The sequence below is a fragment of the Oxyura jamaicensis genome, chromosome 4 (genome assembly GCF_011077185.1).
Source record: "Oxyura jamaicensis isolate SHBP4307 breed ruddy duck chromosome 4, BPBGC_Ojam_1.0, whole genome shotgun sequence".
Lineage (NCBI taxonomy): Eukaryota > Metazoa > Chordata > Aves > Anseriformes > Anatidae > Oxyura > Oxyura jamaicensis.
The window spans coordinates 85,940,836-85,956,167 of NC_048896.1; the positions used below are offsets into that span (position 1 = coordinate 85,940,836).

The 15,332-nt window shown below is 51.8% G+C and overlaps 2 protein-coding genes across 3 annotated transcripts; both read right to left on the bottom strand.

Annotated features, from left to right (window-relative positions):
* Positions 1–462: 462 nt before the first annotated feature.
* On the bottom strand, positions 463–2,770 carry LOC118166791 (homeobox protein HMX2-like). 2 transcript variants are annotated; one of them, XM_035325945.1, is made up of 2 exons: positions 2,491–2,770; positions 463–2,129 (listed from the first exon to the last, which is right to left on the bottom strand). In XM_035325945.1, exons 1-2 carry the CDS (start codon positions 2,708–2,710, stop codon positions 1,534–1,536), a joined length of 816 nt encoding a protein of 271 aa, XP_035181836.1. In that variant the 5' UTR covers positions 2,711–2,770; the 3' UTR covers positions 463–1,533. The 2 variants fall into 2 exon arrangements, with proteins under 2 accessions (XP_035181836.1, XP_035181835.1); XM_035325944.1 differs by having other exon boundaries at positions 463–2,159.
* A 7,185-nt stretch (positions 2,771–9,955) lies between these two features.
* Positions 9,956–14,041, bottom strand: HMX1 (H6 family homeobox 1). The gene is made up of 2 exons (XM_035325946.1): positions 13,128–14,041; positions 9,956–11,442 (listed from the first exon to the last, which is right to left on the bottom strand). Exons 1-2 carry the CDS (start codon positions 13,375–13,377, stop codon positions 10,862–10,864), a joined length of 831 nt encoding a protein of 276 aa, XP_035181837.1. The 5' UTR covers positions 13,378–14,041; the 3' UTR covers positions 9,956–10,861.
* Positions 14,042–15,332: the final 1,291 nt, after the last annotated feature.

Sequence of the window (15,332 nt, forward strand, 5' to 3'; positions counted from 1 at the left end):
TTTTTTTTTTTTTTTTTTTTTTTTTTTTTTTTTTTTTTTTCCAGATCAAGGGCACCCTGAGAGACTCCTCCTGCTCCTTGACACGAATTCGAAACTGATTAAAAAGAGAGAGGTCAACCAACGCTCGCAAATCGCGACGGGGAGAAAGCCACCCCGGAGTCGCTCAGCGTTGCACTCCGGAGCTCGGCAGGCTCAGAGGAGCCTTGGCACCCGCTCCCCAGCTACATGGCACCCGGTGACAGTCCCTTCAGCAGAGTTTTCCCGGCTGGGAAGGAAATCACCAAAAACTGCTCTGAGCAGCAGCCTCAGGACTCCCGCTTGTGCCAGCACCGCCACGCCGGGCTGACCCAGGCGTCTGCACGGGGGCCCATTGCTCACCTGTGCTGCTTGTCCGCGGAAATAAACATGGAAGGAGAGTGGGGAAAGGGAGAGAAACCTGTGCTTGTCCAGCTGAAATACCTATCTTTTTCTTTTTCTTTTTTTCCTCACTTGGAAACGCGATAATTCGCCCGTTTTCGCACGCACTGGTGAATTTCGTAATACGACAGTTGTATTTTTAATTTTTATTTTAAAAATAAAAACGTCTAGGAAACGTCTTTCTTTTGGCAATGCCTAGTAGCGACTGTATTGAAAAGGCATGCATTTCAGCTTTCTGATAGAAAAGTTTTATTTCCCAACTCTGAATATAAAGTGTGTGAACTCGGAAACCAAAAGAATACAAATGCGTTTGGAAATCTATGGGGGGTGATAAAAAGCATTTTGTTACTCTAGGGTAGCAGATAAAATTATCCCATGAGCTTTCGGGGAGCAGAGAAGCAGGGTTAGCACAAGGAGTATGAGAGGGAGCTTGTCTTGTTCTGCAGAAACATCAGACAGGCCACGAATTGAGAACCAGTTAACAAAAAATAAAATAAAATAATAAAATAAAATAAAATAAAATAAAATAAAATAAAATAAAATAAAATAAAATATGAAGAGGGATTGTTTTGTTGGGGGGGGTGTAGGGGGGGGATTTGAGAAGCCACAGTTTGCGAACCAGATTTAGAAAGGTGTGTATATATTGATCATGTCAAAAATGGGGAGAAGTTAATCGGAGGGATATTAGAGTCTGAGAGGGGAGCCAATGGCAGCCTCGGGGCTGAGCAGGCTGTACTGATCGGGACTGCCAGGTCTCAGGGACAGGAATGGACCGTCCTCAGTGCACCGTCCACATGGGCCGAGGCAGGGCATCGGCTCCCCTGAAATACCGGGCACGGGATAATTTCGGAGGGAGGGAGGCAGAACATAGCCCGGTTTCTTTGGCACCTCCGTTCTCTCCTCCATCCTGCCCAGAGGAAGAGCACTGCGAGAGCTCTGACAACGTGTGGGCTGTCCACGGACACGCGGGGGCAGCCCGGACATCCCCTCCGTGGGAAGGGGAGCGGATGCCACGGATCGGGGAGAAGGCTGACACCCCACCACAGATCGGACTGGGGCATAAATGCCATTGGTGCCGCCCCCGGCAAAGGGAAAGGGGGAAGCCGGGGGGCGAGGCTATACGTCCCCATCCAGCAAGCTGAAGTGTTTGCCCGGGCCGGGGAGGCAGAGGTAAGGGATGGCGCTGCCCGGGTAGAGCAGAGGGAAGGGGAAAGGCAGCAGGCAGCGACTGAGCAGGGTGCTGTCCTTGTAAAGGGCCGGCAGGGACACAGCTGCGGAGGCAGCCAGGGGTGGCGGTTCCCGGGGATGCTCCGCTTGCCCCGGCCCTGGCCCCGGAGCCTCGGGCTCGGCCGACATCTGTCTCTTGAGCTTGTTGCGCCGGTTCTGGAACCAGATCTTCACCTGGGTTTCGGTGAGGTGCAGCGCGGCCGCCAGCCCGGCCCGCTCGGCACTGCTCAGGTAGCGCTTCACGTCGAAGGTGGACTCCAGCTGGAAGACCTGGCTCTTGGAGAAGATGGTCCTCGTCTTCTTCTTGCCTCCCACCGCCAGCGACCTGCCGCTCTCCCCGCCGCAACCCCCGGCATCCCTCGGCGACGGCTGCCGGGGACCGCGCGGTCCCTCCGCGGGGAGCGGCGACAACGCGACGATGCCGTCTGTCCCCGGACGGAGCCCAAGGCCCGACCCCTCTGCCCGCAGCCGGCGGGGCTCGCTGCCTGCAACGGCAAAGCACAGCGTCACGCTGCCTGCAACAGCAAAGCACAGAATCATCACCTCCCCCCCCCCCCCCCCCCCCCGCCGCCGCCAACCCCCAAGCCCCCGCCCCGCATGCACTCACGGCCCGGCTGCCCCTAGGGGCTGAGCGCTGAGGAGAGGGGACGAGCTCCTCCTCCTCCCGCTGCAGCATCTAAAAGCTGTGTGTGTGTCTGTGTATGTGTGTTCGTGCCCGCGCCCCACCCGAGCCTCCAGGGCGCGGTCCCGGCCCGGCGGCGCTGGGACCCCCTGGGCATCCCCCGACGGGCCGGGCTGAGGATCGGGCTGCCACCCGACGTGCGACACGTGCGGCCGGCTCTGTACCCGAGTCGCTGGAGGCTTTATTGGGGTCTCGCTCCGCAGGCCCTTCTTCTTCATCTTCCTCCTCCTCATCCTCCTCCTCCTCCGGCAGCACGCAGCGGGCTCTGCCCTGCTCCCGGGCCGGGCGCCGGGGGCCGGGCTGCAGGATACTGTCGATGCTGAAAGCCGGTGGAGCGGCTGGGGCCTGTGGTGGGGCTCCGCGGCCGCCCCCGAGCTGCACCATGGCGAGCCGAGCCGAGCCGCTCTGAGCCGAGCCGACCCGAGCCGCAGGACTGGCTGCGGAGGGAGGGAGCCGGAGCGGAGGGAGGGATGGGGACTAGGGGGAGTAGGAGGAGGGGTCGGGGCGGCAGAGGGAGGGGATGGAGCTAGAGGGAGCCAAAGGACTGAGGAAGGGGGGAGCGGTGCAGGGGAGGGAGAGAGGAAGGCAAGAGGTAGAAGGAGAGAGGGAGAAGAGAAAGGAGCAGGAGCTGGAAGGAAGCGAAGAGGATTATTATTATTATTATTACTAATATTATTATTATTTTGGGGGGGGAGGGGGGAGGGCAGCACGCCAAAGTGCCTCTTTCCTTACTGTGGATGAGGTGTGCCCCGAGGGGGTGGCCCTGCACAGGGCAGGGTTGGCTGCCCCCCAGCTCCGGACTTTCGCTGCTGGAGGGACGGGGTAGAGTGGGACCCACGGCAAAGAGCGATGGAAAGGTGGGATGGTAGGGCGGAGGGCTCTGGGGTGGAGGATAAAGAGAGGGATGGGGGGAGAGGGATGGAAATGAGAAAGAGGGAATGGGTCTTTGGGAAGGCAGGATGGGGAAAGAAGGGGATCTGGAAAACGAAAGAGGGCAGAGAGGTGGAGAGGACAAAAATATGATAGGGGATGACTGATAGAGGGGGGTCATCAAGAGGAAGGAGGCAGCAAGTGAGAACCTTCACTGAGTGGAGAGAGGAAAGAGATAAAGTAGCGAAAATAATAATAATAATTAAAAAAGGACGGAAAATGAGATTTAAGAAGCAGAAGAGGGAGGAAGAGTAGAAAGGAGTAATAGACAGGGAAGGGAGCAATGGATGCGCAGTCACTGCAGCTTCGCGGGGTCCTATAGGCGAAAGGGAGCCCCTTTCTTCCCGAGGAACCCCGTGGTGAAGGTTACCCCGAAATCCCCCCCGCGGGTCTGCGCAGCTCTTCTGTAGTTTCTGAAAGCTAAAAATTGTGCTAGATCCTGCACCTTTTGGAAGCTAGAGGAAATGTGTTATTGGAGCAAGCGCTCCCGATGCTCCTCGGGTCTCGGGGAAGGATTTGTGCGTTTGTGTGGTGTCTGGAGAACTTTTGCTCTCCACCACCTACCAACATCGCAATGTCTTAAAACCAAGGGCAGCCATTAGCTGCAGGGCACAGGGAACCCTTTCCTCCCCTGAGCCCCTTTGTAAAGTCCAGCGAATGTTTGTAACCGGCTTTTAGGAGGCCTTTTAGTCCGAGTCTCGATGTTTCCACCACGAAAAGTGCTGAGGGCAAGCGAGAAGCCCTTGAAAAAGAGTTGACAATAGAAGTACTGACAGGCTCTTAAATATTGTGATGCCGAAGATTCCGTGAGCTAAATTCAGGGCATCTTTTAAGGCTTTGGACTGTGTTAATCTTTAAAGCACTGGTTCTTGGGAGAGCGGGTTTCAGCTCTTTTTCATGAAAATTTGTTTCGCTTTATAAATGCACTCAGATTTTAATGCAGCCGTCTGCTGGAGAGCTGTATTTTTTCCACCAGGCAAAATAAATAAATAAATAAATAAAACGTCCCGTATTCCATTAACACGGTCATTGGCCAAACGCCCAAGGTCGTTGTATTTGTCTTGCAACCTCCTATACAAGCTGGCGGTTCTGGTGGGGAGAAACGTCCCGTTAAGGGAGAGCGACAGGGCGAGGGAAGGGAGGAGTGGTGCGAAATGGGAAGAAGCTGAGAAGATAAATTACATTATTCCGTGTCAGCTGGCACAACTCGGAGAGTGGAGCATTTGGATGCAAGATCAGGTCGGTCCGAGCCCCTGCGCTGCTGTCCCGGCCTCTTTTCCCTCTCCCTGGAAAGGGGAGAGGTAGCCACGTCCCAGGTGCTCACATCTGTCTTTGCTGCAAATTATTTCCCTCTTCGTCCCGAAAAAAAAAAAAAATCCGCATAAAAGAACAAATTCATCGACTTCTCAGTGTGTTTTCCTAAAAGACATTTTCTTGGAATAAAAAGGACAATTTGAAGAAGGCAGAAAATTAGAAGGAAATTGAAGAAGGAGCTTTGCCTCCTCGTTTTATTACACCGCGGCCCCCTGCGCCCCTCCGAGCAGCCCAAGGCCAGCCCTGGCAGACACAGACCCTGTCCCAGTAGCACCCCGTCGGGAGAAGTCTGCCTCCTTTCCCAGACCCATTTGGCCTCCCTACCTTTTCCCTGGCAAGCTGTGCGCAGGAAGGGAGCGCAGCTCAGCCCCGCAGCTCCCCAAGTTTTTTGGCAACTCAATGGCAACAAGAGGATGGGGGCGGCCGCTGCCCCCCCCCCCCCCCCCCCGCAGCGGGTCCTACAAGCCAAATCCGTACCTCACGCCCTCTCTTAGGGTCTCCGTCATCTTCAGAGGGGAATAAAGTGCGGGTTCCGCACGCCGACAGGTTGCAATCCTGCAGACCGCCAAGTGGTCTCCTGCAGAGGCTGGGGGGGGATGGGGGCGGGGGGGGGGGGGAGGGGGGCGGGCCCCCGGGGGGGGGGGGGGCCCCCCCCCCCCCCCCCCGTTTGGGGCACCCGAGGGGGGGGGGGAAAATGGTGTCCGACGGGGCAGCTGGGCGAGAGACCTTGCCAAAAGTCAGGGACTTTTTTCCAATTCATTGGCTCCTTGGTCGTGGGGAGAGCCTAGGGCAGAGGCTGGAAGTGTTTGGGGGTTTGGGGTGGAGATTTTGGCCAAGTCTCCGCTCCACACAAAGCAATTCCCTGCCCCGGCCCCAAAAGGCCGACGGACAAGGCGCACAGTCACTCCGACAAAAATAAATAAATAAATAAATAAACAAATAAATAAATAAATCCTACAGTAGTTTTTTTTACACATTTTCCTGCAGAGATTTTCCGCTAGCGGTACTTTTAAATCCTGCGCTTCATTTGCGCTCTATCTCGGAGCGATACTGTCGTCTGCGACATGTCGTGCAAGGAAGTCCGCTAACGGGCGGCGACAGCGCAGGAGAGCAGGTTTTTATCTTTGAATAATATATTCCTGTATTAGCAGCTCACGTCAAGCTGAAACCTTTTCCTGGGAAAGCTTTTTACGAGAAACCAGACAGTATGCATATCTTTATTTCCATTTCAGCTCAGAGCAGGAAAAAAAAATCTAAAACTAAAAGTCACTGACACGAAATCTGATTAGATTCTACAGAAAAGCTAAAGAGTCCAGTTTTGCTTGGCTTACGGGATCGAGATTATTTCATCCCCCGGTGTGCTGGAGGATAAAATAGGCCTTATCTGGATTTCACACCCCCTTGCAAATAAGTACGGCCGCACCAGGACCTCGAAGAAGTCCTTAGAGTCCCCACTCCTCTCCCAGTACACAGCAGGGGTGAGCGGATCCAAACCAAAAGAGCTGCCTGAAAATAAAAAGGTCATTAAAAAAATAATAAAATGGAATAATAAATAAATAAATAAATAAATAAATAAATAAATAAACAAACGGCGGTTTTGCGATAGTGTTGCAGGTCCCTCAAATAAACCCGACCTTGCAGTTCAGCACTAGCTGGATATTAATTGCCGATTACCACTGTGATGTCCTTCTCCTCCACCCCGCGGTGGAAATTCGAGGGTACAGCCCCCCCCCCACCTCCGCCTCCAGGTACAGGGCCATCGCCCGCGTATGCCAGGTACAGGGGCGGGGAGGGACGGGGAAGAAAAAGGTTTCCCGTAGGAAGGCAGCTACAAGTGTCACGCATAAACAGGCTTTTTTTTTTTTTTTTTTTTGGGGGGGGGGGGGGGGGAGCTAGGTGTACCAGGCCGATTCCCTCACTCCCGAGGTGCAGGACATAGGCAGGATGGGGCCCTGCCGCATCCCTTTTGGAAATCTTTTGTTAATTCAGTCCAAAGTCCTCGGTTAAATTGCCTTCCTGCAACCTCTGCACTTGATACGAGAGGTGTGCAGTAAAATTCTAGAGGGGATTTCTGAATAACGTAAGTCCTGGCTGTTCAACAGACTGGGGTTCCTAAAGACGGAAAGAAGAGAGAATAAAGAGAAGAGGAAGAATAGAGAGAAGAGGAAGAGAGAGAAGAGAAAAAGAAGATAAAAGAGATAGACAGATGATAGATAAGTAGATAGATATATAGGTAGATAGGAAGAAAGAAGACAGAATACAGAAGAAAGTAGAATACAGAAGAAAGTAGAAGAATAGAGAAGAAATGGGAAGAACCAAGAAGAAAGTAGAATTGATAGTAGAAGAAAAGAACTAGGGGTAAAAGCAAAAGAAAAGAAGAGAAGAGAAGAGAAGAGAAGAGAAGAGAAGAGAAGAGAAGAGAAGAGAAGAGAAGAGAAGAGAAGAGAAGAGAAAAGAAAAGAAAAGAAAAGAAAAGAAAAGAAAAGAAAAGAAAAGAAAAGAAAAGAAAAGAAAAGAAAAGAAAAGAAAAGAAAAGAAAAGAAAAGAAAAGAAAAGAAAAAAAAAAGTTTGACATTCTTATCACAAGTCCAGATTTTCATAATACATGCAGATATTCATGCATCTCTGTACACAGAAATTAAAATATAGGATCGGTAAGAAGAGTTGAGAACCTCAGGATAGTTAAATGAAGCATTAAGAAGTCCGTCGTAAAGTGGCATTCATTGGGAATGGGATGAGAAATGCAAGAAAATTGCCTAGATCTAATTCGAGGCAGAGAGCACTAATCCTGCCAGGACGCTTCAGTCTGCAGCGAGGCCCCGATCGATGGCGAGACGTGGCGTGCTCACCCCGCCAGGCTGACGTGTTCGCAGGGGGAAGAGACAGTCTCTTCCAAGATAATGCAGTATAAAAGAGAGGAAAAAAAAAAAAAAAATCGATCCAAATATATTGTTCAACGGTGGAGCCAGGGCGCACCTATGAGGTTTATTAAGTATTGATTTGCATGAATATTTTAGACCCCTGCCTAGGAGAAAAGTTATAGGCCATCTTAAGCCGGTGAGTACTGTCCCATTTGCAAAGCAGCCTTGTAACAAGGTGCTTTTCAGCATATTGATCACTTTCATTTAAAGTGTAATTAATAATAACATCTTAGAGCAGCTATACATGTTTATTTCGGGGGGAGGGGGGGGGGGCAGTTCGTACTGTATTTTGATTTTTTTTGTTTGCTTAAAAAAAGTTTAAAAATCACTTTTTCACTAATTATTTTTATTAGCTTCCAATAAGCACAAGTTATCTTTGTGAGTAGTCTGGCAAGGTTTTCCTTAGCCTCGCCTCTGGAGTGCCATCTAGCTAAGCTGTTGTAGCAACATTCATTAAATAAATGTCAACAGACAAGGATTTATGCTGCATAATAATATTACAGCTGTAGTATAACTGGATTTATTTTAAAGCTATTCTGAGGTTGCTTTGATCTATAAAACAGCAACGTATGTCTCTATATGTCGCAAACAGCGTTTGTGAAACTACTTTGGGCTTTACAGTCTGCCAACATATTTCTTATAGCGTTCTGTTTGCAGAAGAATCACAAAGAGTAACTCTTACTTACCTCTTTGATTTGTTTAATAGACATATACAGAGAGAAGAAAACTGACAGAAATCTGTTCTCGTGATTTGTGGTTGGGCTCTTTTTTTGCCTGCTTTAAAATTACCAATGTATATTAGTCAGTGGCCACGTCTTCTGCTAGCTGTTTCTGTACATCCTGCAATTTTCTTGCCATCAGGTACAATAAAAAGAGTAGTTAAAAATCGACTAGGTAAAGAAACCTGAGGTGTTTGTGTTCCTACTTTCAGTATATACTTTTAATAAAGCACTTCCTGCAGATACAGAATAAGGCATAAGTAAGCACTTTTTTGTAAGATGAATTCACCACTTGCACCTTTTAATATTTTACTATGGTCATAAGTTACAAATACAGTGTATAACAAAAAAAAAAAATGTTTATTGATATAATCAGCAAGTCTTTAAAAAACAAACAAAGTAATGTCAAAACACATTTTAAAAATCCGATTGATTATTTAGCCCTGCCAGATCCTTAATTTCAAGAAAATAATATTTAGTAGAATCAGAAGTATAATAATATATGTTACTCCAAAGAGAAGGCATGTGGAGAGTGGCAGGCGTGTTCAGTTTCTCGCTGAGTTACAATCTACTCTAATATGACCGTAGGGAATTAGGATTTTGCTCCAGTAGGTAACGCTGGGAGAGCTGGGGAGCTGGATAGGACGGGGAAAGGCTCTGGCCGTTTTCCTCTAGGCATAGCCAGACTCTGAACGGTACCAAACCAAGCGGTGAGCCGAGAGGAAGCGACGTCGCCCAAAGCCACCCCCTCTGCACATTAAAAGGCTGAAGTCCCCCCGAATCCCGCCGGGGGCTTCGGGACCCCCACCCCGCCGCTCCCCATCCCCCTTCCCCTTTCTGGGTTCAGATCAACAGCTTTAAAAAGTTTTCGCTCCAGAAGCGGGAGTTTCCCGGCTATGCAAAGCAAACAGCTGGAGAAGCCCTCCCGGAGAGAGACGAGGAATTTCAGAGCAGTGGGAAAAATAATAATAATAATAAAAAAAATACAGCTCCCAAAGCCGAGGCTGGAGTCGAAATGAGCATCCCGGCAATTTAACGCTTTTCTCAGGAGCCCACAATACACATCTATTATTATTATTATTTTACTTCTCGAGTGGTTTTGAGGTTTTCAACGTCCTGACTTCAATTGTGCATGATGCCCAGAGCCGTGTTTCAAGCCAAAGAAGGAAAAAAAAAAAAAAAAAAAAAAAAAAAAAAGCGGTGGAGAGGTTGAAATCTGCCCTTGAGCCTTCTTCTTGGGTTTCCTATCAAAGATGAAGCTCCGTCGCATCTCGCCGATCGATTTCACAACACGAAAGCGTGAGATCGCTCCAAACATAATGTAAAGTGTAAGAAACAGTAAGAATTAGATCTCTCTTCCTTCACCGGGACAGGTCCTCATGCACGTATCCCAGCAGACCTATGGACCCGTTTTTCCCACGGGGACAGCGAGTGCTGCGAGCTGGTCGGTTAAATTACACCTGATTATGGCCTAAAACGTACAAAGCTTGACCTTCCATCAAGGCTGAGTTTTATAAGGTCATTTTCCCCGTAATATTAGGAAAAAAAAAAAAAAAAAAAAAAAAAAACTTTGGAAACAATAACCCGATGTTCATTTTAGCAGTGGGTAGAGAGGGAGAAACAAAACAGTTATTAAAGGAAAAAATATCTAGCTTGGCATGCATAATACTTCATATAATATCACATTACAGTTTAGCTTGCATAACTAGCCGTACGACTCCCCAGTCTGTCGCCATGTGATTATTTTTCTTTCTTTCTTTTTTAAACTGCCAGTGCGAACTGTTAATCGATTACAAACCGACCCCGTAAGAGATGGAAAAAGCTGAGGTGCGTTTTCCTCAACCTCCTCAGGAGACCCAAACAAGAGGCAAATCCACCTAATAAAACACAGTAATGTTCAATTAATATTATTATTTTTTCCACCGCGTATCTTTAGCGGATAGTTTATCTGGGAAATAGAAGGGAAACAAAGAAACCAAATCCTCACAGCTCTGACTTCAGCGGGGCGAATTCACTCGAGCAATTTGCCTTCAAGTTGTTGGAAATCAAAAAGCCTGCACCGAGAAGGACCGGGGGGGCATCAGCACATGCTTGGGTATTGATCGTATGAAAATTAGAGTAAAAATGGAGGGGGTGGGGGGGGGAATCTGTAGGAATTAAGTGGCTAAAACAAAGGGCCCTGGAGAAGCTGCTGAGGGTCCCGTGGCCGCGGCTTCGCCGTCTTTTGGGGTGGGGGCAGTGGTGCCGGGAAGAGCCCCCGGCCACGGTGGTTCCGTACATTCGTCTGACGCTCGGGGGGGGGGGGGGGGGGGGAATAAAGGGGCGGGTGCCCCCCAGAAAACGCCGGTCTGTGTCCCCCCGGGGCCGAGGCCGCGTTTTCTTTGGATGCTTGTGGAGCGAGTGGCTCCCGGCTCATGGCCGGGGGTCCCCGGGGTCCCCTCGGTTGTGTCCGGCGGCCGCTCGTCGTTCCGAGTTAACCCCAGCGGTGAGTTTATTGCACGTTTAAAAAAAATGTCCCAAAGCGGTAAATAGAGAAACGTGGAAGTGGAAAGAAAAAAGTGTGGGGATGATACGGGGGGAGGGGGGGAAGGGGGGAAGCTGGAAGCCGGGGGTGGGGGCGAGGGGGCCTCGGTCCTGGCACAGGTGGGCGCTCAAACGAGTCCTGTCATCTGCGACCGTAGGAAGGGGAGGGAGGCGGCGGGGAAGGTGCCCAGGGGGTAGCTGACGCCGCTGGAGAAGCCCACCAAGGGGGGCGACATGTGGGGCAGGGTAAAGCCCAAGGCGCTGGCCGGCGAGTTCTCGTGGTACAAAATGGGGACCCGCACTATCCTTTGGGCGGCGTGGGAGAGGTTGGCCGCCTCCAGGTCGGCGGCCAGCTGCCTCTTCCACTTGTTGCGCCGGTTCTGGAACCAGATCTTCACCTGGGTCTCGGTGAGGTGCAGCGAGGCCGCCAGCCCGGCCCTCTCCGAGCTGCTCAGGTAGCGCTTCACGTCGAAGGTGGACTCCAGCTGGAAGACCTGGCTGCGGCTGAACACCGTGCGCGTCTTCTTCTTGCGGCCGGCCGCTCGCTGCTCAGGCTCGCCCGGCTCCTCGCCTCTCTCTTCCTCTTCCTCACGGCCTCCGGGCCCCGGTCGCCCTCCCGAGGGGCCCCGCACCGCCGCCGCCCGCCCGCCGCCGCCGCCCGCCCGCTCCACCGTCTCCTCGGGCAGCTCGGGCGAGTCCCGGTCGCTGGCTGCGGAGAGAGGCACAGACAGGGCTGGGAGGGGGCGGCCCGCTCCGGGCATTGCCCCTGCTGGGTATGGGGAGACCCCAGAGGTTGCGCCTGCCCCCGCCCGGGTCACCGCGGAGAGGGCGAGGCCGAGGAGCCCGCCCCGGGGTTGCTATATGGCCTGCTCTATGGTCCTGCCGTACCCTCCCGGCAGCCGTGAGGATGTGTGCGCACAGTCCTGCACAAACCCCTAAGTTACATCTCATGCATATATACGCATATAAGGACACGATTATGCACGTGTATGTGTATATATATCTATGTGTATAGATATGATATAATAACATATCTGCGTGTACACACATACCTATGCAAAATCAAATATATATATAACATACATGTACTTTGATTTATGTTTTGAACACATGAATACCAGCATATACATGTAAGCGTATACACACATGAACATATGCACATAACTATGCAAATACTTTTATAATAGAAATTTACACTTAAAAACATATGTGCATGTATACATTTACACACACATGTATATGTATACAAATCTATTTACACATACATGTACTCATATATTTACAAGTACATATGTAAGTATAGTGGGGTGTGTGTATCGTGGGGCAAGCATATTAGTACGTGTGTGTATATAAAGGGAGGGGGGAAATAAATATTTTCTCTCTTAATATTCTCAACTAGAGAAACCAAATTGTTCGGGTCAGGTACTCTGATATCGGGACATTGCCTTTCAGCATGTCTCCAGCGTTTCCAACAGTGTGCTTTCCAATTGCATTTTAAAGGGCAAAAAAATATCCTAGTATTTATAGAACAGAGGGAAAAAAAATAAAAGAAAAACAAGCCAGGAAGACGAAACAGTTGTTTTGGTAGTCATTTTCTACTTCTAGGAGTACTTTTAAGATAAATTAAAAATATCAATAAACCCATCACTGTAAAAAGAAACTCTTTGGGTTATAAATCACGCCTCTTCTGCTCACTGAGTAATCGTGTGAACTCTACAGGCTCGTACAGAATCAAAGAGATGCGCCGAGGGACAATATTTTTTCTATCAGGATAAAAATAACCACTGATCGCAGCCCATAAACTTTTTCAGATGTTAATTTGTGCCCGGGGACCGAGGCTTTTTCTCCAGCGATGCCAGGCCGCGCTGCGTGGAGCTGCGCTGCCCGCGGAGAGCAGCGAGGCCGAGGCTGCGGGAAGGGGCAGCGGGGGCCCCAGCTGCCCTTCGGGGCTCCCAAATCTTTGCTGCTCTGCTAGGAATCGTGGCCCCGGCTTGCCGGGTTGCTGGGGAGTCTAAAACAGCTAGACATCCCTCTCATGAAAAAAAGAGAGAAAAGGGTAAGGGAAAAAAAAAAAAAAAAAAAAAAAAAAAAGAGAGAGAGAAAAATAAATTCCAAGCGAGCAAAGAACCCCAACTGTTTACATTTTGGGGCGAGTAGCAGGAGGGGCGGAGGTTCCAGGTGCCTGTCACACTGGGAGCATTTCCGGAGATTTACCCCAGGAGCCCGAACCCGGAGAGATGCAGGGGGAGAGGGCTGCGAGGGGCTCCCCGGTGGCACCCCAACTCTCCCATTTCCCCAGGAACCGCGGCGGCACCGGCCCCTCTTGGGAAGCAGCGACTCCCCAGACCCCATGAGGGCCCGGTGGGAAGGAGCTAGCAGGGAAAAATGACTTACTGTCGGGGCTGGCGCAGCCCAGGAAGGCGGCGTGCGCCCGGCGGTACCAGCCGACGGCGGCGTCGCGGAGCGGGCAGCCCGAGGCTCCGAGGCGCAGCGGGGAGCGCGAAGCCCCGCGGCCGCCTCCGCCCGCAGCCGCTCTCCTCGCCCCGCCGCCCGCAGCGCCCTCGGTGCCCAGCAGGTCCTCGATGAAGAAGGACGAGACGCGGGCGGAGGTGGAGCCGGAGTTTTCCGTCGCTTCGTCCGGCATCGTCGGAGAGGAGCTGAGGGAGGGACGGGGAAGGGGACGGGGGGGGGGGGGGGGAGGTGTTCCCGGCTCCGCGGGAGGCTGTCTCTTCGACTCCCCTCTGCCCCGCCGCCTCCTCCTGCCTCTGCTTAGCCCCGTGGATGCTCTCCTGGTATAAAAGGTTTTTTTTCCGGAGTAATCATTTCAGATCGCGGTTTGCCATCATTTCCTGCGAGCTAGGAGGGGAGGGGGGAGGGGGAGGAGGGGAAGGGAACGGGGAAGGAGAAAAAAAAAAAAAAAAAAAAAAAAGGAAAAAGCAAGCCGACAACCCATCGGAGGCGCCAGATTCTGCGCGAAAACGATAATAACGAAATAAAAATGTCATGCGAGTTAAACGCCGTGCACGGCGAGGGGGGGAATCCTGCTATTGGAGGAGCGCGGAGGCAAATGCTGCGGGGGCTCGCAGCGCGATGGCTGGCGCGGAGCTCGGCGGGGCCGGGGCCGGGCTCTGTCCGTGCGGGTGCGTTTGGGTGTGCGTGTGTGTGTATGTGTGCCCGCGTGTGCGTGTGAGTGCGCCGCCCCGGGGCTGCCACTCACGAGCTGCTTATTTAGGTCAATTAGGGAGCAAATCCCGGAGCGGGGGGAGCGGCAGGGCCGGCCCCGGCGCACGGGGAGCAGCCGGGGTGGAGGCTTGGCCACCGCATGTCTTTGCCTTGCCATTGGATGCAGCGGGCTCGGAGGGCAGCCCACGCAGCCAATCGGCTCTGCAGGCATCGCGGTTATATTAATATCATTAATAATAATTACATCCCCCCCTCCCCCCTTCGGAGCGCGGCGGCAGTTGAGCTTTCATGTCTGGGGCGGCGGGGATGGATGGATGGATGGATGGAGGAGATGCGGCCCTGCAGCCACCGCCGTGGGCTCCCGGTGGAGCGGGGAGGATCCCCCCGCCCTGCACCCCCAGACGGAGCACTGGGATCGGGGAGAACACGGGGGGCGTCTGCCCCCGGGGTGTCCAAGTGCCCAAGAGGCCGGCGGCACGGGAGGGCGGGCGGCCTTCATCTCCCGAGGCTGCCTTGCTCTTCATAGAAGGGTTAGTGCCATTCAACATTTCTCTTTATATATATAAATATTCACTTTATGTATATATATATATTCCCTTTATATATATATAATATAATATATGCACATTTATACGTATGTATATATATGTGTATTAAGTCTATATACTTATTCTATACGAACATTTATATGTATGTACGTCTATATACTTATGCTATATGTACATGTATATGTATGTGTATGTATGCATATTACGTCTCTAGATTTAGGGGTTAGTTTATGAGAAGGAAGACAGTTCTCCATCCTCGTCTCCCACTGCCCAGGGTGTGCCCGTTGCCAGCTCCCGAGCCCATCTCTCCCGGCGTTCTCTCTCTGCACTCCGACTTTGTCATTCTTGCTGCTATTGTAATCCCACTTCATTGGAAGCCGTAAAGCCACCCCCTGCCTGTCCCCTTTTGCCAAGCCTTCTGGATGCGCCCTGCTCGGGACAGGGACCCCCAGCTTCCCCGCAGAGCTCCAGGGCAGGACAGTGACCCGCTGCCTTTTTCCTGGAGACCGGGTGAGACAAGTCTATCGATCCGGAGTGCACCTCGGGGGCCTGGAAGGTTTGGGTGAGTACATAGATGCCCTAAAACCTCCTCATTCAATTCTTCTGTTTCTGGGAGTGCTGTTTGAGCGGCTTGGAAAGCAGGATTCAGAGGAGATGCTCAGCTGCAGGGCTCTGCTCTACCTCCTCCAGCAGGATTTCCCTCCCTGTTCCCCTTTGCAGTACCCCTGGGCACCACTTCCCGTGCTAGATTTGGGGAGCGGAGCAGCCGGGCACTGCCCACTGCCACCCGGCCGCCGCAGCGCCAACACAGGGAGCGGCCGGAGCCGGCCCTGGGGGAAACGGGGGGTCGGGGCTGTCAAGGGAGGTG

Coding starts and splice junctions, on each gene's coding strand:
- LOC118166791 (XM_035325944.1), bottom strand. CDS start 2,710: ATGGTGCAGCTCGGGGGCGGCCGCGGAGCCCCACCACAGGCCCCAGCC. Junction 2,160..2,490: donor TAAAGCCTCCAGCGACTCGG/GTACAGAGCCGG, acceptor TTGCTGTTGCAG/GCAGCGTGACGCTGTGCTTT.
- HMX1 (XM_035325946.1), bottom strand. CDS start 13,377: ATGCCGGACGAAGCGACGGAAAACTCCGGCTCCACCTCCGCCCGCGTC. Junction 11,443..13,127: donor GGGCTGCGCCAGCCCCGACA/GTAAGTCATTTT, acceptor CTCTCTCCGCAG/CCAGCGACCGGGACTCGCCC.